This window comes from Stylophora pistillata, chromosome 2 (genome assembly GCF_964205215.1).
Source record: "Stylophora pistillata chromosome 2, jaStyPist1.2, whole genome shotgun sequence".
Taxonomy (NCBI): Eukaryota; Metazoa; Cnidaria; class Anthozoa; order Scleractinia; family Pocilloporidae; genus Stylophora; species Stylophora pistillata.
In genome coordinates, this window is record NC_142520.1 from 42,059,419 (window position 1) to 42,086,015 (window position 26,597).

The window sequence follows — 26,597 nt, forward strand, 5'->3', positions numbered from 1 at the left end:
TATGAAATCCCTTACTAGTACAAAAAATGTACAGTTTAACAATTTAAGAGAATTTCCAATTTGCTTTCAGCAGGAAAAAACTTCTTGGTGATCCTTTTACCTACCCACCTGCTACTTACTATTTAATGTTTTAGCTTAAAATCAAGAGAGGTTCCATAGTTTTCCATCAGATTGCTCAACAGTACTCAGAAACTGAAGTTTTGCTATAAGAAGTTAGAGAATTACAAGCATGCAATGAAAACTGTCATGATCTGAAGCGCAATCAAGCGTGATCCTTTTACCTACCCGCCTGCCACTTCCTATTTAATGTTTTTTCTCAGTTTTAAAGATCACTTCTTAAAATCAAAGTTCAGGTTTAATAGTTTTTCACTACATTGCTCGTTTTAGTATTCAGAAGCTTTGATATTCTGCTGTAAAAGGTTAGAGAAATGCAGTGAAAAGCAGGTAAAATCGGCCTTTGTAATTTCCCCTGTTCAAGCGCCTGCGATGCAATCAAACCAAACCAATAGATGTTACTTATTTTTACTAGAGAAACAAGCTTTTCTCTTATTCCTCTTCCTCCTCATCAAAAACTTATTGACATGTATCTCCTCACAGCAACAAAACAGGAAGGCACTGGACTTCTCATTACAGAGGTACCTGGTAAATACTGTTTTAATCTCCTCCCAGCTAGCCAATCAGCAAGTGTAAAAAGCACTACTTACTTAACATGATTGTTGTAAATTACACTAGTGTCTTACACTTAAACTCTTACATGTACCTTGCACTGTATCAAAATATCATGTCCAATTTGAATTGCTACTGTTCTGGATTTACTAACCTGTCACACATGTGATGATCCTTTTGTGTTTCTACATGAAGACAAGGCTAGTAATTCCAGAGCAATGGTAATTCAAGCTGGACTCTATATTTTGAGTCAGTGCACATTTGAGGGAAATATTATTAAGATATACTAACAGCTTCTCTTTTACTGAAGTTTTTTCTAAGTGTCAAAGATTGCTTCAAATCATGCCATGTTTCCTAGTTTTCCATACAATTCCTCTACAGTATTAAAAAACTTTGATATTTTGTCATAAAAGGTTGGAGAAATGCAATATATGATAACACTGTGTAATTACATAACTTACCACTTTTTGATAAAATTAATAAATGCAATCAAAACAAAGTTAGAAGTCAGTTTGCTTGCTTTTCCTTGTGATCCTCTCTTCCCTCATCAATTACAATCTATATATCTCTTATTGTTTATTAGAATGAGTTCTCTCACTAGTTCAATAAATGCACAGTAAAACAATAAGAATTTTGAAATTGCATGCTTTCCTCAGGGAGAGAACTTCTCCATCCTTTTTTTTACCTGCCCACCTAACACTATCTATTTAACTTTTTTCTCAATTTTTAAGGTCATCGATTATAATCATAACATGTTTTATTTTGTGGTTTTTTCATTACACTGTTCATCACAGTATGTAGAAGCTTCAATATTCTGCCACAATAGGTTAAAGAAATGCAGTGATCGAATTAAACAGGTAACATTCTTTCACTTGTTCAAGTGCCTGTCAGATGCAATCAAACCAAACTGAGTTGTGACTGCATTGGTGAGCTTTTCTCTTACTCTTCTTCTTCCTCATCAATTAAAATTTATTAACATGTACCTCCTCACCACATCAAAACAAGAAGGCACTGTGTTTCTCATTACAGAGGTACCTGATAAACACTGTTTTAATCTCCTCCCAGCTAGCCAATCAGCAAGGGTAAATGGCACTATACTTATTTGAAATGTTGTAAATCACATCTTCGCTTTAACTCTTATATGTACCATATTTGAGGGAAATGTAAGATACCAACAGCTAGCTTTTCTTGTACTGAGGCTTTTTCTTAGTGTTGAAGATTATTCAAAATCATGAGATGTTTCAAAGTTTTCCATTACATTGCTTAACGCTATTCAGAAACTTTGATATTTTTTCATAAAAAGTTAGAGATATGCAATGTAAGGTAACATTATGAAATTACATAGCTTACCTGTTTGTCAGGCTGCCATTCCTGAAATGAAATGCAAAAGCCAAACTTAGTTGTCACTTTGTTTTCTCTTGTCCCTCGTCTTCCTCACTGATCAAAATTTGTATATTTCTTATTGCTTATTGGTCTGAGATCTCTCACTAGTACAAAAACTGTACAGTAAAACAATTTATAAGAATTTCCATATTACTTTCTGCAGGGGAGAACTTCTCAATGCTTTTTTTACCTGCCCATCTGGTGCTTCCTATTTGATTTTTTTTTTTTTGGTCATTTGAAAAATCACTGCTTGTAATCATAACATGTTTCATTGTTTTCCACTACATTGCTCATTCTTTTCTCTTGTTCAAGTGCCTCTGATGCAATCAAACCAAACTTAGTTCAATTATTTTGGTAAGCTTTTCTCTTATTCCTCCTCTTCCTCATAAATCCAAAATTTATTACATTTAACAGGTACCTCCTTGCCACAGCAAAAGAGGAAGGCACTGTGCTTCTTATGACAGAGGTACCTGTTAAATACTGTTTTAATCTCCTCCCAGATAACCAATCAGCAAGGGTAAAGAGCACTACTTATTTGATATGTTGTAAACTTCACTTGCACTTAAACTCTTACATGTACCATGTTAGAGAGAAATGTTCATGTAAGATACTAATTAACAGCTTCTCTTTTTCTGAGGATTTTTCTAAGTGTTACACATTTCTTAAAATTACAACATGTTTCATAGTTTCCCATTAGATTGCTTCAAAGTATTCAGAAACTTTGATATTTTGTCTTAAAAGGTTGAAGAAATGCACCGCAAGGCAAAATCATGTAATTACATAACTTACCAATCTTTCAATTATCTGAAATAAATACAATCAAACCAAAATTAGATGTCAGTAAACACTTTGCTTTTCCTAATTGTTCCTCTTCTCCGTTATTGATTACAATTTAATATCTCTTGCAGCTTGTGGGTCTGAGATCTCTCACTCGTACAAAAAATGTGCAGTAAAACAATTAATAAGAATTTCCATATTGCTTTCCTTAGGAAGAGAACTTCTTAATGCATTTTTTTAACCTGCCCATCTGGTGCTTCCTATTTGATTTTTTTTTTTGGTCATTTTAAAAATCATTGCTTCTAATCATGATGGCTTCTAATTAGGAAGGCACTTGGCTTCTCATCACAAAGCTAAGTAGTATTTTAATCAGATACAAGCCAGCCAATCAGCATGTGTGAAAAGCACTCAAATCAACTGACGTGTTGTAATATTTCCTTACACTTTAACTCTAGCGATACTTGAGGAAAATGTGAGATGTAAGTTCTCTTTTATGCCTCACTTCCCCCCCGAAAAAAATTGCAAACATTATTGAAAATCTTTCAAGAATTCTCTAAATCTCCAGTCAGTGACAACAATTTTACTACAACAGTTTGTCCAAGATTACAATATCTTGCCTGTCCGTTTTTCGAAAACAGTGTCCAGTGGAATGGTAAGGGTAAAAGATTCAATACTGTACCGTCAAACTAAGATCTCCAATTATTTTCTTGTAAAAAATGAATCTCAAAAGAATACAGAAACATGACGCTGGATGAGAGAGTCTGTGATGCTGACTGAGAAATCTAAATTAACCCTCTAAGCCCCGACTGTGACCAGCATCTATGCCTGATCAAATGTGAAAAGATGAAATGTCTTGATGTTTGAACAAATTCCCTCAATCAGTAAAATAAGCAATCATTCTACCAAGCATTGCTGGATAAAAGTGATCTAACGACGCTTCAGAACAGAAGACTGCAAGATATCGCTATCCTTATGTATAGGATGAAAAAAACTATGCCCCATCAAAACATGCGAGCTATTTCACACGCACTGCTCACCCTACAACTTAAGGACGGCAGAGTTCGCCATTCCCAGATTTAGGACCAATAAATATGGTAAACATTTGCTCACCTATCTGGGACTAAAGTTGTGGAATAAGCCACCAAGCGAAATCAGAACTCTCCCATCATTATTTAGTTTTAAAAATCGTATTCGTAAATTTAATTTAGTTGTAATGGATTGGTAGAAGACGACATCTGTTCCAATTGCATCCTTTGCAATTCTTAATCTTTTTAAATAAGTTATCCAATTAGTTGTTAGTTAATAGGTTTTTAACTATATTATATTGTTAGGCTTTTTTTTTTTTTAAATTTTGTCCCCAATTAGTTGAGGGGTTCTTAACCCCATCGGCTAGATATTTCAAGACACATTAATAAAGTTTATGTATGTATGTATCTAACATATGGATAACCGCTGCGATAATATACATTTTGATATCGGGGCTTAAAGGGTTAAATGATATCCCAAACTTTTGTTACCATATCAAATAGTTCATCTTCCCTTGACCATACCTTCAGAGCACTACGCAACTCCAGTCGACGTTGTTTGGAGGGACTGCACTCCTCCCCGCTCATATTTCATAAACTCATCCAAATGATCTGTCTCTACATGTGGCTTAAAAAAATACTCCTATGTCACGGTGATTAGCAGCCCTTCTCGATTCTTTGGTTCGGCTGTCGGTTCAGCCAAAGTTACCAAATCTTCCAATAATTTCCGCACTGCAGTCAAAATCCCGTATGATTTCTGCTTCAATCAGCACTTTCATTTCAGCCTCGATACCAGACAAGTTAGGTTCCAAGCTCCCAAAAATTTCACCTAGCCAAACACTAAACACTTGGGAACGTTAGAACAGTATAGGACTGGACTGGACTAGACTGAACTACGTCGCTGATCTAAACTGGGGTGGTAAGGGACGAAGAAGATGTTAGTGGCGGATTCAGACCTTGAGCTGAGGGAAGGGGGCACTGTTTTCGTTTGTGTGTGCTCACCTGCCCGCTTGTCTTTCCTCTGCGTTTATTTTTTTACCCAAGATAAAGGAGGGGAGGGAGTGGGGTGGATCTCTGGTCCCTCTGCTAGATGGATGTAGAACGATTAACAAAATGGATGACATAAATGTGGTTTCAACAATGATTCAAAACATTTAAAGTGCTAATACAAGCAAACAACCAAGCAAATAAATATAGAAATAAAGGCAAAAACCTAGGGAACAACCTATTAAAAAATATACGGTAAATTTTGACAGTTTGACCCATAAGAAATGTCAGTAGCATGTGCACCCATCTTCGCCTTCGAAACAAGAAGCATAGAATCAGAAATATATAATCTGAAATATGTTATGAGCGATGTTTTGACTATTGCCAATTTCCCCTTAAATTCTCTCTCAAGTGATAAAAATGCCCCGTCTCCCTTGGGACTCGCTTCGCTGAACAGCAGACCAGCCGTCAAGTTGTAAATATCAATGAAATCGCTTCTAGAAATACTGCTTTGCCAAGCTGATTAAAACCACTGTTAATGGAACCGATGATGCAAAGACGCATTAAAAAGGTAATCAAAGGGCGTTTAATTATAAGTGATTTGATTCTTCAAGAACCGAAAGACAAATCATTTATCTTAATTAATTAAAGGTGCTTTTGTACTTAGTGATAAACTTAACTTTTGTCCCGCTTAATGTCCGTAATCGTTCAGCAAAAGTTACATCAATTCAACGGCCTTCTATCGATCTTGCCTCCTTGAAGACTCAACTGCTTTATGTGACAATTTTAACTGAGTTCAGTTACTAAAAGTCATTTGGTGAGTGGTGTAGTTATAATATACTGTTTTGTCAGTCACGATTCAAGTAAGTCTTCTGCATAATTTAAAGACAGGAGACCGGCTACATGTCACGCGACATAGCTTCAATCAACCGACGCTTATCGAAGATGGCGTCCGTCGAGACATTCTCGGCTACTGGAGAAATTACTTCTCGTTTCAACGAACTTCTTCGAGGAGTGTCCGATGAACTAAGCCCTGAAGAACTAAGCCATGCCGTATTCTCCATAAAAACTAATTTTAAGGGCGAGTTTGAGAAACAAGGGAAACAAGATTTGTACTCATGCCTCCAAATATTCGCTAACCAAGGTCTTGTATCGGAGGACAATCTGACTTTATTGGAGGGGTTTGTAGGCCCGAAAGCGTCCAACAAAGGGTCTCTTAAGGAAAAAATTCAACAATTTAAAGAAATCCGTCAACAGGAGGTCAGTCCTGGAAAGGAAGAATCAGGTTTGACCGGCAGAGATCGTGACTTGGAGAAGGTGATGAAAATGTTGACGGCGGGAAGTTCGCGTGTTGTCAATTTACATGGAATTAGCGGAGTAGGCAAAACGAAATTGGCGATGGAAACTGTTTCAAAGTGGACAGGAAGAAAATTCAAGGCTGATCTTAGAGAAATCACTAGGATGGAAGACGTTCATTTTCACGTTTTAAACGCTTTAGCACCGGGATCAGACAAAACGATCATAAGCTTCGAAGCCAATCCAGTCGTTGAATTAATGCAACAATTGAGGCAAGCAGAGCAACACAGTGACATATTACTGCTCCTTGATAACATCGAGAAATTTGCTGGAGGAGATGATCAAGCTTCCATCTTTCTTAATGACAATTTCGTGACGTTTCTGCAGCGACTTCTGGGTCCAAAGGATTATCCGGGAAAATCGAAATTGAAGATTTTGCTGACATCGAGATCAACACTGCGTCACGCAAAATTGGCCAAAGTTGACGATTACGAAGTTATGGCCTTAGAGAAAGCTTCATCAAGTGTTCTATTCCAAAATCAGAGAATTGGCAACATTGGAGAAGGTCAAATGGAGAAACTGCTGCAGATGTGCCAAGGGAATCCCCTCATCATTAAGGGAATGGCAGCAATCTTGAGGCAACAAATAGCCGATGACACCAGGATTCTGGAAACGATTGAGCAGCAACTAGAGGACGAGCCTTCAGAGGGGGAAATACCACCAACAGAGAAGGAGAGTCGAGAGAGAGAAGTATTTGACCCTGAAAAGGAAGGCATTAATAAAGAGCATGAAAGCTGTTTAAGAAAAATGTTTTTCTTCCTGCCCAGTCAAAAGTTACAAAATTCCGCCATTTCGATGTCCTTGTTCTGTCGCTCTTTCTCTGTCGAAGCAGCAGCTGAAGTCCTTGGAGAGGACTTGTCAGAGGCTGTTATGCAACTGGAGGGTCTCAGGAATAGTCAGGTGCTAATGGTAGACACTGACGTGAAAGAACTCACCTATGACATCCATCCTTTGGTGCGAACATTTCTGAAAAGCATCGGCAGCAACCTAAAAAAGTTCAACAAAGTTTACGAGAAGGCAAAAGGCAGGTTCCATGAACATTTCATGTCCAAAATGGAAGCGATTTCTGGGCTTTTGGACAAAGACTACATCGAGGCCTTCGATAGATTTGATCTTGACAAACCAAACTTTGAACTGGCTTTGGACATTTCATTCAAGTCAGACCATCTTCTTATTCCAAAAGAGCATCGTGAAAGTGTTATGATCTTCTATCTCTTCGAGGCCATGCTTGATGAAAAAGCAAGAAGGAACATTTTTAATTGTTGGGCTGAGAAGGTCGATGAAGATGGAAAGGAAGGTAAAGTTTTAACATGTCATTGAAACATTTATTAGCTTGCGTAGGACGTTTTATTGGAAATTTCTGTGCAGTAAGTTAGCCGAACTTGTGGAAAAAAATTTAAAAAGTAAGGAGCCTATCGCCTTCTTATTTCGTCTGAATCTATATACTTAAACGCCTGGAAAATCCTTTTTCTTCAATAAACTTTTGGTGTTAAGAGAATATTCTCTTGCAGGATGATCATCGATTAATCGTTCTTTTACGTATGATGCATGATCCTCGCAGTAGAAAGCGCTATTTATGTAATAGCGAAAATCAGACCTGAAAAAAATCAGGCCGGTACGGGATTCGAACCACTGACCCCTGCGATACTAGTGCAGCGCTCTACCAATTGAGCTAACAAGCCAACTGGGAGCAGGCCGTTAAGTTGATTCGTAATAAACCCGTGATGATGAATATATGCACTTCATATATTCATTGTATCTAATCGTTCTTTTGTTGCACCTACGACTTTAAGAATAGTTCTTCCGAATGAGACAACGATCACTTTATTGCTCACTTACTAAATAATATGATTGGTGGCTGTTTGAATGATTTATTGATTACATGGCTGATTGATTTTGGTTAATCTATTAGATGATTGAGGATTTGATTGCTGCTTGACTTGTCTCGAAGATCTCAAAACTACCGCCAATTTCCGCCAATTTCGTTTGTGTGGCTATTTCTCTGCTTATAAAAGCATCTACGTCGTATACCGCGCCCTCTATAGGATAGAGTTTTCAAGGTGAAGTTAGGGTATAGTCATGAATCGGTAGGTTTCGTCTCATTTTGGTTGACGTAGCTAAACAAGGTCGTTCTGTCACAAATTACGCTTTTCATTGCCTTAAAAAGGTTAAAAAGAATCCTCATCATTGTCGTTGCAGATTACGTCAGGGCTTGAAGACAAGGAAGAATCCTTACCCAAACTTTCCTTAAATGTTCTCCCAGGCTAAGTTTACCATCAGTAACCAACTAATGGCAAATATAAATGTACTCTGATTATTAATGTGCATATGTACTTACAGGTTTAAAATCCCGACGCTTCTGCCAAAACTTCGGCATTCATTATGGGGTACTGAGTGAAAAGAATATTTACCAAGGGCAAAAAATGTCATTCTACTTTCGTCTCTCTAGGTTCCTTACTTCGAGCAGAACTAAAATGCAGAGAAGCTTTAATGGTTCTTAACCTTGAGGGATGGCAGAGAGCATTAGCAGTCGTGAAGAGAGCTAAAGAGTCACTAACCACAGTACAGAAGGAAACTAAGAGAACAGATTTCTTTAGGTTGACCAAGAGTTCCTACCTGTATACTGAGGGTGAAGTGTATTACAGAGCAGGAAATATGGCGAAGTCGCTCAGGATTTTACACCGGGCGTTGAGGATAATGCAAGATGTACTTCATAGCCACACAAGCACTTCAAGGTGCTTAAACGCCATTGGAAACTGCCACAACAAGTTGGGAGAACATGACGAGGCCATAAAGTACTACACGAGAGCGTATGATATGAGACAAGAGCTCTCTGGCTCTATGAAACATTTTGACATGCCGTTCTTCAAAGGACAAATCGGAACGGTTTATGAAGGAAAGAAACAATTCGAAAAGGCCATCGTTTTCTACAAAGAGGCCTTAGAGCTCGCAAAGGAACTGAAAATCCCAGGCATGGTGAACACTGCGCTGTACAATCGAAACATTGCTAACGCGTACTGTTGGTTGCGAAATTTTGACGACGCCTACCAACCTGCAAAGAATGGTTACGAGATTCGTAAAGTCATTTTGGGAAAGCATCCTTGGACCGCTCGAAGTGCTTTCCAGATGGCGGAGATTTGTCGAAGCTTGGAGGAATTTGACGAAGCAGAAGAGTTTTATGAGGAAGCATGGGAGATTGAAAAATCTCTTGGCCAAGGAAACCACAGCGAGGTCATGGTCAGAATCGTTGAGAGCTACGAAGCGATCCTTCACAAAGGAAAGAGGAAAGATCAGTTTCGACAAGAAGCATTTGACTTTTATCTACGCTACTGGGACGAAGAGAGAGCCTTCGAAGGTTTTGAATTTTCTCAAGCAAACAAGAAAATCATAGATTCAATAAACGAAAGGCTTAGTGAATTTGGTGACAGACAAACACAGAAGAGATACCAAGAAGAAGCTCTATGGTTTTATGAAGGCGCGTGGAATTCACCTGACACGAGAAAGTTACCAGACAACATCAAAGAGGATATTCTGCAAACTCTCTCGAGGCTTTGTCACCAGCTTCGCAAAAAAGATATGGCAACGAAATACCGCAACGAACTCTTTCGATTTTACGAAAAGAAGTGGAAAAGAGATAAGAAAGGAATGTCAGAGCGCGACAAAATTGACATTCTCATCACTCTCGTAGAGATGGCTACATCACTGATGAAAGAAGAGAAGAAACTGAAGTATGAGAGTTTGTTAAAGGTAAGACCAAACTCTTTAACCTATCAATGGATGACATCAACTTGAACGAATTTCAGTTTGGTATGGATGGTAGCATAATTCGTTAACTTTGATTATTTGTTTTCACTCTGTTATTGGCTGAACCGAACAACGTCGCAGAGACTTTGTCCTTAGATTGTATTTTGTGATTCAATTGTGGCTATCCTTTACACGTTAATTAGATATGGATAAATGGCTTTTTTCTGAATTTTTCGCTTTTTAATTCTTACTCAGAAAGCCAGACAGAGCGGAACTTTGATGGGAGCTGTGAAAGGATTCTTTTCTTCTGAAGCAGAAGGTATCTGAGGATAGAATATTTTGACCTTCAGTCGCGTATAAATCATTTACATATTTTGATATACATGCATACATGCGAGCGTTTTTAACTAAGATGCTATTTCCAAGATAACTCGAATGTATTTTGTGATTTATAGACACTACAGAGGCGTAGGCGGGTTCATTGTGACGCCTTTCAAAATAATGTTTATCAAAAAGAAATATTTTATTGTTAAAGCTGAGCAGATGTCTAGTGATGATGATGAAGACGAAGATGACTTTCCTCCCGATGATGATGATGATGATGAGGATGATCCCGATAGTACTAGCGATGGCAGCGATGAGATTCTAGAAGTGATCGGGCAGGTGGAACAGTTAGCAGTTCAAGAAGAAGAGGGAGAAGAGTTAGAGAGTGAGCAGAAACAAGATCCAGACAGGATAACAATACATGAGTAAGTGGAAATCAGAATAGGACTAATTCTCAAATGAAAAACGCGGTTATTTAAACATTCTTGTATGGGGGCCGTACGCGATGTCGCGAGCAGGAACAGGAAAAGCTATAAGTTAGTCCGAGATGTGAGCCGAAAGAAAGAAAAAAGAGTAAAGAAAAAGATGGACAGTTTTGTGTCGGCTTGGGTTCTTATTGTCGGCTTGGGTCGGCCCGGACGAGAAAATTGTTACTTCTTGGGAAAAAAAAAAAACGAGTTTTGACTCTTACTAAAATTCATTAATTTTTTTCATTCTTTTTGTGAGTTCAGAAGGTCAGCAGATGGCTACCTTCTTAAGCGAATACAGAGGGAAATTTTCCCAAGTTTTGTTAACGCGAGATATACTGGATCTGATGCTGGTAGCCGGCTTACATTCCAGGCATTGTAGCGAAAAAACTGGACCAAAACGAAGGCAGTGTTGATGACACAATTGAAAAGTGATTCCATTCTAACCTCTTCACCTCATGGCTTGACGATTATTTTTAGAGAAATACTCACTAGCAAGGACGTAAACTGGAATATCAAGCAAGGAGCTGTGCACCTAGCCTTTCCTCGTGACGCTGTATCTGAGCCCACCGTGATAACGGTCCATCGATGGAGACCCACAGTCCTGTGCCCTCCTTTGCAGGAGCACGAGACTCTTGTCAGCAACGTGATTGAAATTTCTTCCAGCAGTCAGGAAGCTTTCATATTTGAAGCTGAAGTTAAGATTTCATTCACTCACAGTTCTCCCGGCCTACACGGCTACGAATTGGTGTTGTACAAACTGATCCACAACGAGACTGCTGCATGGGAAGAAGTGATTGGTGTGGAAGAATTCAGAACTATCTCAGGTTGGAGGAAAAGCCTTTAAATTTGCTAATACTTGATTAGAGAGAAGGAACTGGTTGCATCGTTAAGTGTGTTGGTCCAACATAGGCGGATTTGTGAGAAAACTTACATCCACGAATATCTTAACATAGGGTGGCAAATTTGGGGTTTCACGAAATGAAAGAAAAAATTACGGAGCACGTACAACTCAGGAGGCAAATCATGCCTCACGCTAGTTCATAAATTCACGAATCAAGTACGCTTGCCTTTCTGTTAAATTCAAGCGTCACATATTAACTGTTGCCTTAATTACCTGTCACGTATAAAACCTTTTACTACCCTCTTAGCATGGCTTATGGTAGACACGGAATAAATATTTACACACTAAAACGCTTTAGAGACATTTTACTATAGCGACTCTTGATAATGATGGACGATGATCATTTAGCGACGTTTACACCAAAACTAGGAGCTTTTAAGCGTGCGAGGATCTTTTATCTTTTCTCTGAGCTAGCTTTCCCTAAAGGCTAAGGACCGGTCATTTACACGGGTCTAACTCAAACCATGGTTGCACGCAATCAGTGGGCCCCAGGTTTTTTCTATTAGAAAGGTTGGCTTTCGGCTTTTTTGACACTGTTCAAAAAAATGAATGCTCAGATAAAAGGTTCAGCTGAAGTAAGGATTGTTTAGGACGCGGTTTTGTTAAACAACGGCTAAACTTTTTTTTTTTTTTAATAATCAAACCTAAATGTTCACACTTCGAAACATCTAAGAATTCTCATTAATCTACTCCCATTCAGTCTTTCACTAGGTACTTAAATAATGGCTTTAACCAAATTTTTCTTGTTCTCTGCTTTATTGTAATAGATTTTGAAGAAGAGAATAAAACTAGCCAAGAAATTCCCAATTTACACTTCCCTGTTGTACAAGCGGATATCACAGAATGCGCCACATATGCAGTAGTCAGTCGTCTCCATCTTTCCCCTGAATTCACGATTACACCAACTGGCGGTTCCTTCATCATGCCTGAATATCCAAGTGTGAGTGTTACTATCCCGAAAAAGGCTGTTACTGCGAAAACAAGGATTCCTCTTCGAATGAAGGTACAGACGTTTCCTGAAGGGCATCTGTGTCATTACAATAAATGTGCGTGATTATCTTTGATATTTGGTGGTGGAAATGTCGAGTCGTTTGGCAAGCGAAGTTATATTGATAAGATTCGGTAGATTTTGGGACTAAAAAGTTTTGGTTCCCTGAAAATGTACTCTGAGTTTATTGCTTGAATTAGTTTAATGTCTTCAACTGTTGGAGGTACTGTGACACGTAAACATTGAATTTTCCATTTGCTTTACCCTAACATAGCTCGTTCTTTACCCTTATGAATTCTTGCGTTTACCTTTTCGACATATTTTGCCTTTAGGTGCAAGAAGTACCAGGTGAAGAGTTTAAGGCTAGCGATATACTTATTGGACCTGTACTGCGAATAGTGTGCGACGAAATGGTTGAGTTCTTGAAGCCTGTTACCATCACACTGCCAGTTTCTTTGGGAGACACACACCACGACTTTCCTGATCCAATGGCATGCCGAGTAAGAATATTGTTTCTGAGTTCTGATGGTGAGCAGAAGGAATGGTTGGACATCACTGAAGATTTGAAGAACCCTGTGACGTTCGACGGGTTGACAGTCAAATTCCAGGTGGAGCGCTTCTCTGGGTATGTTTGTTTACCCTATGTGGCAGGTTTCCAAAGCGAAGTAAGCCCCAGAACATGTGAACCCCTAATGGGGGTTTTTGTGGACGGACTAGTCGGGGGGATGAATTGTTATTTTCTCGTTAACAATTAGAATATGTTAACCTCAGAACTCTCCCACAACTAAGTAAATTTTCGATTAACTTTTAGCCAGGGTTAAGAAAATATCGAGGTGGAGATGATTCATTAAGTGAACACCCAGCTGTGGACAGTTTTTGCAAGTATTTGGAAAAATTGTTCCGTGCCAGTAAGGCACTAGAGCTCCTAACTGAGCCAAGGAATCTCCATTTTCCCCTTCAAACGTAAAGACAAGCAAACTATAGCCATGGCTGGACAAAAAAATTAGTTCAAGATCTACTTTATGGAACGAAACCTTGCCCTGTCGTATCACCATCGTGATACTGTCTTTTGCACTCAGGCAAAGGGCACTCCTTGTAACCCACTGTCCTTGTCTGCTGTTTCTTGGGTAGACGTTGCTGACAAACACAAAGACGGCTCTCAAGAAGAGGAGTGTACTTATGGTGGCGATATGGAGCTAATCTTGCAGTTTATGTACGTTTCTTTCGCCTCTTTTACAGGTATTCGTATCTTATTGACTGGTCTGCAAAGAGCCCCTGGTATCAAGGTGTTATCGGATATCTGTCGAGCCTTATTGGGACCCAACCTCAGCTGGCAGTGTTCTTCGCTTACTTCCCACCCGAGGACCGCCCTGACTCTCAAGACATCTTGTACCTAATTTGCTGCCCGTCTCAGCTTAGAGAAAAGGTGCGAGATGAAATTACGAATCAGGCTAATGTACCCTCTCCGAGCGACTCAAGTTCTCGCAGCCCGATGATTCCTGGGCGTGACAAGGCATACGTCTCCCTCACAGGCGGGATCAGGGCGATTGATGAGGATGACATGGAGGAACTTCATCTCCAGTGAGTTTTTAGATACACTTCATCGAGGAAAACTTCTGGTACGCTGTCAAACTGACTTTGTATACCAGTAGTTTTTCTTTCAGTAGTGCTAAGAAGGGCGAGAAGGTAGTGGATTTGAAAAATCGAATTCAAAATCAAAATCGGTGAAGACTTAAAGTTAACTTGTCATTGATGGAATCCGACTCCAACTTCGACTTCAAAATCGTACTCCAATGCTATTCCGCTGCTTTTCGTACAAACTATGACGTCACTAACTTCAACACCTGGAAGTCGATCTGCTGCAAATGCAGCAGGTCACGTGATCTTCTATTAGTTGGTAACTGCTGCAATTAGGACTTTCTATCGGCCGCATAAGGGATTTATTCCTATCGTTTTCGTTTTTGCTTTTATTATTTTATATACTTTTTTATATACTTTTTACACTGTCTATTGTTTACGTAGTTAGTATTTGTATATTTCTCGTAAGGGCACACACTTAATTTGGAGCCTCGCTCTGTTGTGTGTCCCGCACCCTTGTGCTCCGTTCTCTTCTGTGTCTTGTTCATATGTATATTTTAGTCCTTTTAGTATGTGAGTATGGTAAAAGCGATTAAATAAATAAAATTCTAATTTCCCTCTGATATAAATTTCAAATGCCATAGAAATTGGGTCATCGAAGACGGGAGTCACAGAAAAATCATTAAATTCTCATACAGATTATTGCTGAACACTCGCTCCCCGTTCTCCGTCTTCAATTCCTCGTTCGTGGATTTGGTAACACTGTAGCAAAACAGCAAATATTGTTGCTAATAAATACATAGGGTTAACGCTCGAAACGTCAACTTTTGTAATCGTTACGGTGGCCAATTTACCATTTGAACTTTGTTGATATATCCAAATTATTTCGTTACTCCCACCGACGCAGCCCCAAACAGTTTCTTTCGAAACTATCAGCCTTTAATAAATACATACTTTTTTGTGCTAATGAGAATTCTTTTCATCAGGTTTATAGGTGACGACCTCCATAAAGTTCAAGTTCCAGTTCGTGTCATTGATGACAAAGGACTTTCAGGGGTGAAGTTTTTCAAAACGCCAAGTTTTATAAAAAGCTCTCTGCTCTGTCAGTTGAGTTTTCGATTGTCACCTCTCAAGACAGAGCTGAAGGTAGGAGGTTTTCTTATAACTTCAGTGGTACACTTTCTCACAACAATTTCTTTCCCTGTACAATTTTATGAACGTGTTCAAGTTAGAAAAATTCCAATCAAAAGTATATTAAGTGTGTACCCAAAGCTGACATTTTTTCGAAAAAGGGGGCAGTTTTGCGTGTTGACGAAATAGAAAAGAAAAAAGGATGGATTTTCTCATACATTTACGTACCATACAAGGCAGACTTGATAGAAAAATAAAAATATCCGTCTTGGGCATTAAAATGTACATTATCATAAAACTTAGTTGGTAGTTGTTACTTTTTTTTTATTTGTAGAAAACCCCGGTGGAGTTTTTTGGTATTCCAGTCAATGATGAAATCTTATCAAGTCCGCGTCCTGAGCACCTTCTAGCGATTGGAAAACAATTCCTTGGTTCAGAGGTGTATGACGATCTTTCTTACCGCCACGAAAAAGGCAATATCAATAGGAGGGAAACAATACAGAGCTTCTATGAGAATCTTGCGGGATTGAAAATCGAAATTCAAGATGAGTGCTTTGAGGCTCTTAAAGTGGGACTGAGGAAATATAGCATATACGGATACGGATTTGTGGTCGAACGACTTGAGGAAGGTAACGAGAATAAAAGATGAAGCACATTGCACTTGAGTGTTCAAAGTAGTCCTGTTCTGACCAGAGGGATGAGCCCCGACCTAGTCCTAGCGCATTTTATTTTGCCGTTGTTGAGGCTTAGCCTGGGAACAAGAGAGAAATGAATTCTCGGCGAGTTTCTCTTGATAGCCCATAGTAAGGTCCAGCTTTATCCTAGCAGAGGGGCTGGGGCCAAGCTTGGTTGATTTGCTGTCGGAGAGGGGGTTTTTGATACAAGAAGCTGATCAGCATGTTTCTGCTACTGAGGGCATCATGCTCGCTCATTTTGTATTATTCAGCGTGTTTTGTTTTTCGTCCTTTTAGGTAAAGATGCTGTTTGCAAATCATTGCAAACGAATTGGGAAGTGAAGAAAATTGTATCAGAAAAAGTTGAGCATCATTGGAAGAGGCTGGCCAGAGAACTGGGGCTTACAGACGGAAAAATTGATGCGATTTCTGAGCAAGCGCAAGATAGATGTAGAGAATGCTGTTATAAAGCTCTACAAAAATTGTGTGAGGAGAACGGGGCGTCGGCCACGATTAGAAGAGTCATGGTCGCACTGACTCGGATAGGATTAGCAGACATCAACAATGACATTGTAGATTGTCTTAAGTTAAGGCGTCGAGCGCGTCCAGATCAAATTTAGACTCAGAGAGTTGATAAAATTGAAAGAATTTAGCATGCAATTAGTGACATAAAAGACGTGTTTGTGGACTTCATTCAATGCACAACGCACCTTATTTCACACACAACGAAACGAGCCATCACGTAATGCCAAATATGTCATGGTCAGGAAAACATCACACCGACACTACCACGGACAAAGACAAAATTTGCATGATTTGATCATGAGACTTTGTCATGCACACACATACGTACACAATTGGCTTTAGATCAAGATTGATGGCTAATAAATTGAAAAATCTGTGGTAAATACCTGTAAATTTTAAAATTTTTCAATTGTAAGTTTGAGATCTTTGGATATAGTTTTAAAGTCTAGCAATTTCACTTTAAAATACTTTTGTGCTGGAGGGAGAGTCTACCACTCAGCTCTTTGCGTTTATCCTCACAAGTGTGGCTGAACGTAAAAACGTTGAATAATTTGCTCTTAAGCATCAGTGGTCTCAAAATTGGAAATTCATTGGAAATTTATTGATAGAAAATGTGAGCTACTAAATAAAAATGCTTGATATGTATTTCAAAACAACTATGCTATTCTGCAATTTGTCTTAATGATCTCTCCATATCAAGCTGTGATGTACATAATTTTTTGCAGATCTGTCAAACCCCTCCTCTGTTCTAAGTCAAATGTTCGAAATTTCCGATTTGCTACAAAGACGAACGAGAACCACCTAGGGTAAACTGGAGTTTTCTGACCGAAAACTCTTGAAGATGTTATAGTTACGTCCGAAGGTTGCCAAATCTCAGTGGATTGCAAATAGCAAAATTAACTTACGATAGACAGCAAAAAAATTAATTGTATCTATACTTGCTAACGTGCGACTAGAAATCTTAAGTATGAAGTTGTCGTCGTCGTCGTCATCATATTCATCACTGTCGTTGTTGTATGTATTATCATCACAATAATTACAGTCGTTTTCATTATCGTTGACATCATCGTCATCGTGTACCTGTTATCCTAGACATCGTTATCGTTATCGTCATTATCGTTATAATCAAAATCAGCAGTATTTATCAACATTTTTGATTCGGCAAGAAGGCTGTGAACTGGCCAGATTGATCGTAATTCGAAATCGGGCGAAGGCACAAGCACGCACGTACGTATGCACGTACTCACGTAAGCACATACGCACGCACGCATATACGTACGCGCATGCGTACCTACTATGTGCTTATTGACTGAGTGGGAGGGCCGGACGGGAAAGTATTTAGTCGAGGTCATGTGCTCGGTCCGTGCCTCATGAGGCGTTATTTTCCTTGCTAATTTTCTTTTGCAAAACAATTTCCAAAGACTGTACACCTCCTAAAAATTTTCCAAAATTAATGTTCTGCTTAAAAACCCTGGAAATAGGAAAATGCCTTTTACGACTACGAATTGCCGCGGTTTTAAATGCCAGCTCCTTAGGGTTTTCGCAAAACTCGCTAGATTTGAAACATCGCTTTCTTGAGCCCCCGTTGTTGACCGCATACCTTTTAACGTTATTCAGCTGTCCAACTGTGTTCACTGAAGCCAATTGCACCCTATTGAAAGTATTTATGTTTTATGTAGAAACTTTTGTTACGAACGTAACCGCGATCTTTTAAAATGTACACCTTTTTTCCGTCGCTTTTAAAGCTGCTACTTGAGAAAAAAGCTCCTGGATGCTAATGGATGACATGGGGGGAGGGGGAGGTGGCGAAGGGGGGAGGGGTGAAGAACAGTTCTACAAATTATACGTATTCCTTCCGGCAGGGCAAAAAAAACAATCTCAATGATTGAGAAATTGGCCCTTACTGATCGGCAAGGGTAACTCTAAACGTAAATGTTGGGCTAAATGCCTTAAGAAAAAGTGTTTATAAAGATTCCTTCGAAATTTCTCAACAAATCGCTTGTCTCCATATTCAGCAGCACCAATATACGCCAGTTTACAAGACCTGTGGTTTAAGTGAGCCACAGCTTTGGCAACACTGTGAAGTGAAGCTTCTACTGGGCTGAATCCCTTTAGAAATTTCCGCACCTTACCAAGTCTGTCACCTACAACAATTACAATGTCTGTAGCGAGGCCTTCTGGTGGGAAGTAAAGCCATTCGAGGGGATCTTTAATTCCAAGCTTCTTCTTTTCTCACCAATGGTAATAGGTTGCTATTTAGCTTATTTCTTGTCTTCATCGCATGAACCTTTAGGGACCAGGAAAGAGACTTTCACCTGAGGGAATTTAACCAGTTGTTTGGACAACACCCTTGTGAGGAATGATGCAGATGGACTACCCCACCCCACAACCATTCAGTAACTAAAATGGTAACAAGTAGATTGCTGGAGGAATACCTTTCATTGCAAGGCAGCTGATTGATTACCGTTTGGTTCAATTCCCAGCTGTTGGATTAGGTTCACCTGCAAAAGAGGAACAATATGTTTTACATTAACTGATGATAAGTAAGGTAACTGGCAGGCCTTCATTGTTTAAGTACGCGTAATATATATAATATCCCTATAAACTGTCGTGTTTAGGACATTAAATTGTATTATTTACAGCTATAAATTATGCCATGGTGCCACAGATATATTTTGGTATTAGCATCAAAATTTACTTGGCTTTCACCAATATGTACTGCTTCTTGGCTGATCTGAAAGCAATCGTTGGACCTATGTATTTAAAGTCTTGTGATTTAGACCCTCTTCTTGGTTGTATTATGAAGGAATGCTTTGCTACTGTTAGTTCAGTGCTTTTCAGGATTGTCAGCCTTTCAATGGAATCTGGAATACTTCCTGTTGACCTCAAAGTGGATAGTGTTAAACCACTACTCAAGAAACCGTCCTTGAGCCCCGAAGAATTAAAAAATTTTAGGCCAATTTCGAACTTGAGTTTTCTGTCTAAAGTTATTGAGAAGTGTGTCGCAAAGCAGCTTATTGATTATTTGGATACTAATGATCTTAATGTAATGTATTAATCAGCATATAGAAAACTTCATAGTACTGAGACGGCTTTAATTCGTGTTCATAATGATATCGCAATTGCCTTAGATAAGAAAAAATCAGTGATTTTGCTACTTCTTGATCTTTCTGCAACATGTGACACTGTTGACCACTCTATCTTACTTTCACGCCTTTCTCATCGATTTGGAATTCGGGGTACGGCATTGGAATGGTTTCGATCGTATTTGAGCAATCGCACTCAATTTGTTAATATCAATGGATCGACCTCTGAGCGTCATGTTCTGCAGTTTGGTGTACCCCAAGGGTTAGTACTTAGTCTTCTTTTATACTCAATATACACCTCTCTATTAAGTGATATCGCCTGTAAGCGCGAGTTGAGTTTTCACTTTTATGCGGATGATACGCAGCTCTATGTAACATTCGAGACGTCATCCCTTAATGATATGGAGCTGAGCAAGTGTAAATTGGAGGCCTGTGTACGGGAAATTGACACCTGGATGCTTCTTAATAGATTAAAATTAAATAAAGACAAAACTGAGCTTCTTGTCATATCATCTCGTAACCTTGCTCGACCAGCCTTGTCACTTATTCATGTCTGTGATGAGAGAGTGCTGGCTTCTTCAAGAGCAAGTAAAATTGGAGTTCTTTTCGATGAATCTATAAATATGGCTCCTCAAGTGACTGCAAGTTGCCAATCGGCATTCTATCATCTTCGTTAAAGTAGTATCATTTGTAGATATCTCACCGCTGATACAGCCCAGCTTCTTGTTGATGCCCCAGTCACATCAAAACTTGATTACTGCAACTCGCTATTATATGGTTTACCTAAGTAGTATCTGATTAAACAGCTTCAGCGTGGTCAGAATGCAGCTGCCCGTGTTGTTACTGTTTCACCAAAGTTTTGCCATATTACACCTGTTCTCAAAAAACTCCATTGGCTTCCGATTGATCTCCGAATTGAATTTAAAATACTTACTATTACCTACAAGGCTCTTCATGGTCTCGCTCCGACTTACATTAAAGACCTTCTCTATCAAAACTATCAACCACCACGCAACCTTAGGTCCTCAACGAAGAATCTACTTGTCGTCCCTGCCTTCCACACAGATAGTTATGGCCGTCGTGCTTTTTCTGTTGTCGCACCGTTTCTCTGGAACAGTCTTCGTCAGCACGTTAGGGATGCTGGATGACTTGACAATTTTAAAAGACGGCTTAAAACCGCTATTTTTTTACAGGTGCTTTTTAAATTCATGAAATGATCTTGGTGTTTTATAATCTTAACTTACTAATTTTAATTATTTTAAACTATTTTTCAATTGTCACTTTGTAAACAGAGCCTTTGAACCTATAGGTAAGGGCGCTCTATAAATGTCTTATTATTTTTATTAAATTATTATTATTATCATTATTATTATTATTATTATTATTATTATTATTATTCATGTGAAATGCTTTCTTTCAGAATGTCCCAGATTAATACCTGGTTTCTGCATGGTTTGCTACTTGTTTGGCAAACCCTACTGCACAAACTCTGCTGCCACAAGGGAGACTTTTGTTTCAAAACTGATGACGAGTCTAAGCCTGAGATCTATATTATATTTGCACACGCACATATGCATGCACATATGCATGCACATATGCATGCACATATGCATGCATATGTGCATGCACATATGTATGCACATATGCCTTACACTTATGTAAGCACTCCCTAAAATTTATCCACTTTTATTAGCTCTAAACCATAAAACACATCTACATATAGGATTTATGTACAGCAAAGGGTGTAAAAATCTTTTTTTTTTTTATAAAATCAAGTAGACCAAACAAAGGGTTATCCTCCTGGTGACCTTAGAATTGTAGAGGTATAGTAGTATATAGTGGACATTAATTGCTGAACTGCAAAGCAGCGAGGCAAAAATCCATTACTTTCATTAACAGCACAATTATTGTTTTAGAGTACATCAAACAGGCTGATTAATGTATGATATCTAAATATCATACAAATTTAATATTTATTCATGTAAAAAACTTTCTGTGTAATGCATGTAACCGGTATGAGATTTCTTACTAATCTCATCGCAACTTTTCCATGCTGTTTTCACCAGGAAAAGAACTTCTTAATGCTCTTTTTAAAGGGCCTTCCTGGTATTTCTTATTTGATGCTTTTCATCAGTGCTAAAGATTGCTTCTAATCATGAGACGTTCCATAGTTTTCCATTAAATTGCTCATTACAGTCTTCAGAGACTTAGATATTTTGTCGTAAAAGTTTGGAAAATGCAATGTATGCTAAAATTATGTAATTAGTTCACAAAACTTACCATTGTTTGCCGAAAAACTTCCTGAAATTAAATACAATCAAACCAGACTCACTTGTCAGTTTGTGGGCTTTTCTCTTGTTCCTCATCTTTCTCATTAGTCGAAATTTTCTATATCTCTTATTGTTTATTGTCTCCCTAGTACAAAAAACGTACAGTAAAACAATTCATAAGAATTTTATATTGTTAATTTCTATGGGTAGATAACTTCTTGATGCGTTCTTTTTTACCTATTCATCTCATACTTCCTATTTGATGTTATTTTTCTCAGTTTTAAAGATCATTGCTTATGATCATAACATGTTTCATTTTAGTTTTCCATAACATTGCTCATTACAGTATTCAGAAGCTTTTATATTCTGAAAAACAGAAATCAAGGCACTGTGTTTTTCATCAGAGAGCTGGTACCTGGTAATTACTGTTTTAACCTCCCCCAGTCGATCAGCAAGTGTTAAAAGCACTACATATTACACGACTCGGGCAGTCAGATGGCCAATAACTAAAATCAACCAATCAAAATGCTCTATTGCCGGTCCAATATTCTCTAAGTATTGGACCGGACACTGTCCCGAATGGTCCCGAATGATACCGCACTTGTGTCCCTTTGAACTTCAGTCGTATAATGAATCTCTCATTAATCAAGCTTGCTCGGACCCTTCTGGAAGAATATCGGCCCTCGGCTTTTTTTTGTACGGACCTCGCTGCGCTCGGTCTGTACTGTTAAGATCTCGATCGGGTCGATATTCTCCCTGTACGGCCCTCACGCTTGGTTAATAAGATATAATATTTGACATGCTCTAAATTACACTTACACTTATAAACACTTACGTGTAACATACACCAAATCAAAATATGGTGTCCAATTTGAATTGCCACTGAAATTTTTTCTAACTGTTAAAGATTGCTCAAAATCGTGTGGTTCATAGTTTTCCATTAGATTGCTAAACAGTATTAAAAAACTCTGATATTTTGTCACTGACAAAAGGTAACGTTTGAGAAGTGCAATATATGGTAAAATTGTATAATTATTACACAACTTACGGATACCACTCCTTGAAATGAGGGAGTTTGTTCCCGAAACTAACTGCAATCAAACAAAACTTAGATGTCAGCTAGTATAAATTTTTCTCCAGGACATTGTCATAGTTCTAAACTAAAGTCGTCATAGTTCCAAACTTAAGTCTGGTCTTTCCGAACGTTTAAATTTCCCGCTCGTATGCTAATCGGAAACTTCGACAAATCCCTCGTGTGTTCTTAAGCGATTGCGCCATTGTTCAAAAATGGCCATATAGAGTTATTTTTCGCCTGTATAATAAAGCCTATTGTTATCAAAATTGAGCCACTTTTCTCCCGGGAAGTCACCACAGTCCACTACAGTCCACTACAGTGGACTGTGGACTGTGGACTGTGGACTGTGGACTGTGGACTGTGGACTCTGGTGGCACCCGCAAGGGATGTAAGTAGTAGGTGCGCATATTTTCGCCTTCGAAATGGGAAACATAAAATCAGATTTTTGTAACCCAAAAAATGTCATAAGCGATGTTCTGATAATTGCAATTTCCCATAAAATTTTCCCTATAGAAATAAAAATAGTCCAACCAGTGGCTTTCTTAGAATTCGCTCCGCTGAATAGCAGACCAGTCTTCAAGTTGTGATTGTTGATGAAATCGCTTTCAGAGATACTACCGAAGAGCAGCTTTGGTCAGATTAAAACAAATGTTAGGCTACTGTCTTTCCGATCCTTTTTCTACATTTAGTTTCTTCTGATCGACCCAAAGTTTTGGAATTTTCGAAAAAAAAAAAGGAACAACATTATTCAGCCCTTTTCCACTTAAAGTGCTACTGAAACGTAATTTTCATATCCGAGATTTTTGCAATATAATAGAGTTTGAACGTTATTTGCAAACGCTGTGTACTTTTTTTGGGCCAACGCATAGCGGAAAGTACATTTTTAACCATTCGAAGTTGACCGGCTGAGATCAAAATTGGCGGCCATCTTGGCGCGGCCAAAATAGCCCTGTGACGTCACTGGTTGTGTACTTCTGTGAAAGAAGGGTAAAAGCATGGAGTATGGCTTGCATGTTGGGAAGCCGAAAAAGAGGATTTCGGGCAAAATGCCATCCTCTTCTTCTTCAACGGCGGCCACATCGGCATCTTGGCTATCTACGAGAGGCTCGCCTGGAGAGGGAGCAAAATTCACGACTGATACCGAGAACGAATCTCTACCAGTCTATTTAGTTAATCGGCAACTGACGAGATCCACAAGATTAGGATCGAAACCGCGGTCTTGGCTGACCATCTACAGAAAATGTCGAAAGACATTATAATGGCAGATGGGCTACTAAACGCCCCGGGCCAAAGCAATGCCATTCAGAGAGTGAAGTAAACATGGAAGCCTCATACGACACCGCCACTGAAGATGATCTACTCGGCAAGTCTGAGGATAACGAACAAATCCCTCTGTACCAAATGCCTAGCAGAACATGCGCAGAATCCCTACAATATAGGGTGAGGGCCAAAATAAGAGCAGACGAGGATTTCAAAAATGAGATAAAGCAAATCCTTAACAACGCGGAGCAAGAAACAGTAAAGGCGATCATGTGCTTCTATGAACGTGAAATCGGTCGTTTTAATACCGAAATAAAGAAAAGAAAACGAGCCAAAACGGCTAGAACACTGAACACTAAGAACTGTAGTACGATCGAATCAGCGCGCGTGGCGCAAGCTGAAAGCAATCAAGACAACTTAACGATCGAGACAGTCAAAAAAATAGCTGTACATCTACAAAGGCGAACGATTCGAAAAAGAAGCAATCCCTGATGTGCGTACTCAGTGCCACACATAAAGCAAATTCTCATGAAAAACTGGCATTTAATAGAAACACAACCACTACTGAGCGAACTATACAAAAATCCGCCGCTCGTATCTTACAAAAGAGGGCGGTCGCTCAAAGACATACTCGTGAGGGCTAAACTTTGAATAGGCTACTCTAAACACACGCCGGGGAGTCGTATAGGCCCGTCAACCCCATTTTACGCCACCATCTTCTTCTTCGCTACTGGAGACAACTTCGCTTCGTTCAGAAGAAGATTCACTTGACAAAACTTCAATATCTGCCATCTCCTTCGCCCACGAATACAAACAAACAGTGAGTGAAATAAACCACGCTATCGGAGTGAACACAACCAGTGACGTCATCAATCCATTTCGCTCGGTACCAGAGCCCGGACATGATTTTGTGTAAAATTTTTGATTTGAACGGTTAAAAAAGATATCTTTCGCTTCTTTTTGGCCAAAGCAAACTATCTCATGACAATCAGCATATTCAAAACTACAGGTTAGAGCGAAAATCTCAGATACGAAAATTTCGTTTCAGTAGCACTTTAAATAAATCCTTTAATCTGAAAAATTAGCATCCAGAAAAACAGGAATTACATTTAGGAATACGTTTTACAGTATATTGTGCATTTTGTTAATCCAAATATGTAAATATTAGCTTTTATTATGCTGCTAAGGTGTCAAGCCTCCTATTTAGAGACTTCCTGTGATTTTTTTCAGTTTTTATTTTCAATCCGACCAACCAACCCAATATTAGGAAACGCATTCGACTCTAAACGAAGAAAAAAAGGGGGTGGTCTCAATGGAACCCATGATCGATGCAAGAGACGTATCAAAAAGGTATCAAAGGGCGTTTAATTATAAGTCATTTGATTCATTTTGATTTTGATTTGTTTTTTTGTCTGTCACGAATCAAATAAGTCTCCTGCATAAATTTGAAGACATGAGGCCGGTTAGATGTCACGTGACATGGCTTCAGTCAACAGACACTTGAGAGCTTAAGCACCAGACGTTCTTGACAACACGAACGGCAGAGAAGCCGCGTAAGACTGGATCGAGGCCTTCGTTCTTGGTGCGAAATAGGAAGGTTAAGTAATCGACGTTTTACAGACACGGACTTCTACCCGTGTTAACATGTCTTTGCTAAAAGATGCTAGAGATGTGACCTTAATGAGAAAGGAAATAAGTTTCTTTACCCCACTCTCTTGACAGAATGAATAATTCGTCTTTCATATTTATTAGGCGACTTGAAATTTACCACTTCATAGTTGTGTAAACAATGCGAACAAACGAGCGAGCATGAAGTTCTCAGTGCATAATATGGATGCCTAGAGGACCATTTCTCTTTTTCTAAATTCGTTAACCACAGCGAGATTTGTTATTCTTATGTTTGTAGTCGCTTGCTCAAAACCTAGCAGGCATGCATACGTTATACAATGTGCAGTTACAAAATACAAAATACAACCGATGCAGAAAGACAATCATCTATCTCTGTTATTGTATCTAAATGTCGCTTAAGTGTCTTAATTCTAAATTATCGCTTAAACTAATTTGTGATAAGCTTAAACCCGGTTTAAAAAAATCTTCGTTCTGCATTTGATGATTCAAATAGACATGAAATCAAATGACTTAACTCACCCAGACTTGGCGAGAAGATTGTCTGCCATTGTCGAATCCCGTTTAATCTATCGATTAAGCAAAAACCACTTTACGCGCTACGAAAACCTTTTTTAATCACTTAATGAAAAGCAGAAGAGCTTTTTATGGTTTAGAGTCAATAATTTATCTCCTATAAACAAAATAACAGGATATTTTTGAGGCGTTCTATCTTCAACCTGTAAAGTGGCCTTCTGGCGTCTGCGACGTG

At 38.8% G+C, this 26,597-nt stretch overlaps 2 protein-coding genes and 1 long non-coding RNA gene across 3 annotated transcripts in view; 1 reads left to right on the forward strand and 2 right to left on the reverse strand.

Moving 5' to 3' along the window:
* Positions 1 to 4,648, reverse strand: part of LOC111337036 (uncharacterized) — a 17,651-nt gene extending 13,003 nt beyond the window's left edge. Inside the window, exons 1-3 of the mRNA XM_088747128.1 lie at positions 4,377 to 4,648; positions 2,839 to 2,853; positions 2,017 to 2,037 (exon numbers count right to left, since the gene is read on the reverse strand). Of these exons, the coding sequence (XP_088603254.1) occupies positions 2,017 to 2,037; positions 2,839 to 2,853; positions 4,377 to 4,439 (99 nt within the window). The 5' untranslated portion in view covers positions 4,440 to 4,648. The remainder of the gene's footprint in view (positions 1 to 2,016; positions 2,038 to 2,838; positions 2,854 to 4,376) is intronic.
* Positions 4,649 to 5,738: 1,090 nt separating this feature from the next.
* On the forward strand, positions 5,739 to 17,201 carry LOC111342352 (uncharacterized). Its single transcript, XM_088747118.1, has 11 exons — positions 5,739 to 7,491; positions 8,644 to 9,941; positions 10,194 to 10,257; positions 10,474 to 10,687; positions 11,210 to 11,556; positions 12,401 to 12,636; positions 12,954 to 13,246; positions 13,861 to 14,202; positions 15,186 to 15,345; positions 15,665 to 15,959; positions 16,302 to 17,201. Exons 1-11 carry the CDS (start codon positions 5,742 to 5,744, stop codon positions 16,622 to 16,624), a joined length of 5,322 nt encoding a protein of 1,773 aa, XP_088603244.1. The 5' UTR covers positions 5,739 to 5,741; the 3' UTR covers positions 16,625 to 17,201.
* Positions 17,202 to 18,471: 1,270 nt separating this feature from the next.
* LOC148739594 (uncharacterized) lies at positions 18,472 to 26,587 on the reverse strand. The gene is made up of 4 exons (XR_015996079.1): positions 26,369 to 26,587; positions 22,934 to 22,976; positions 21,948 to 22,030; positions 18,472 to 19,030 (listed from the first exon to the last, which is right to left on the reverse strand). It is a non-coding gene; the product is annotated as an uncharacterized LOC148739594 (long non-coding RNA).
* Between the last annotated feature and the right edge of the window lie 10 nt (positions 26,588 to 26,597).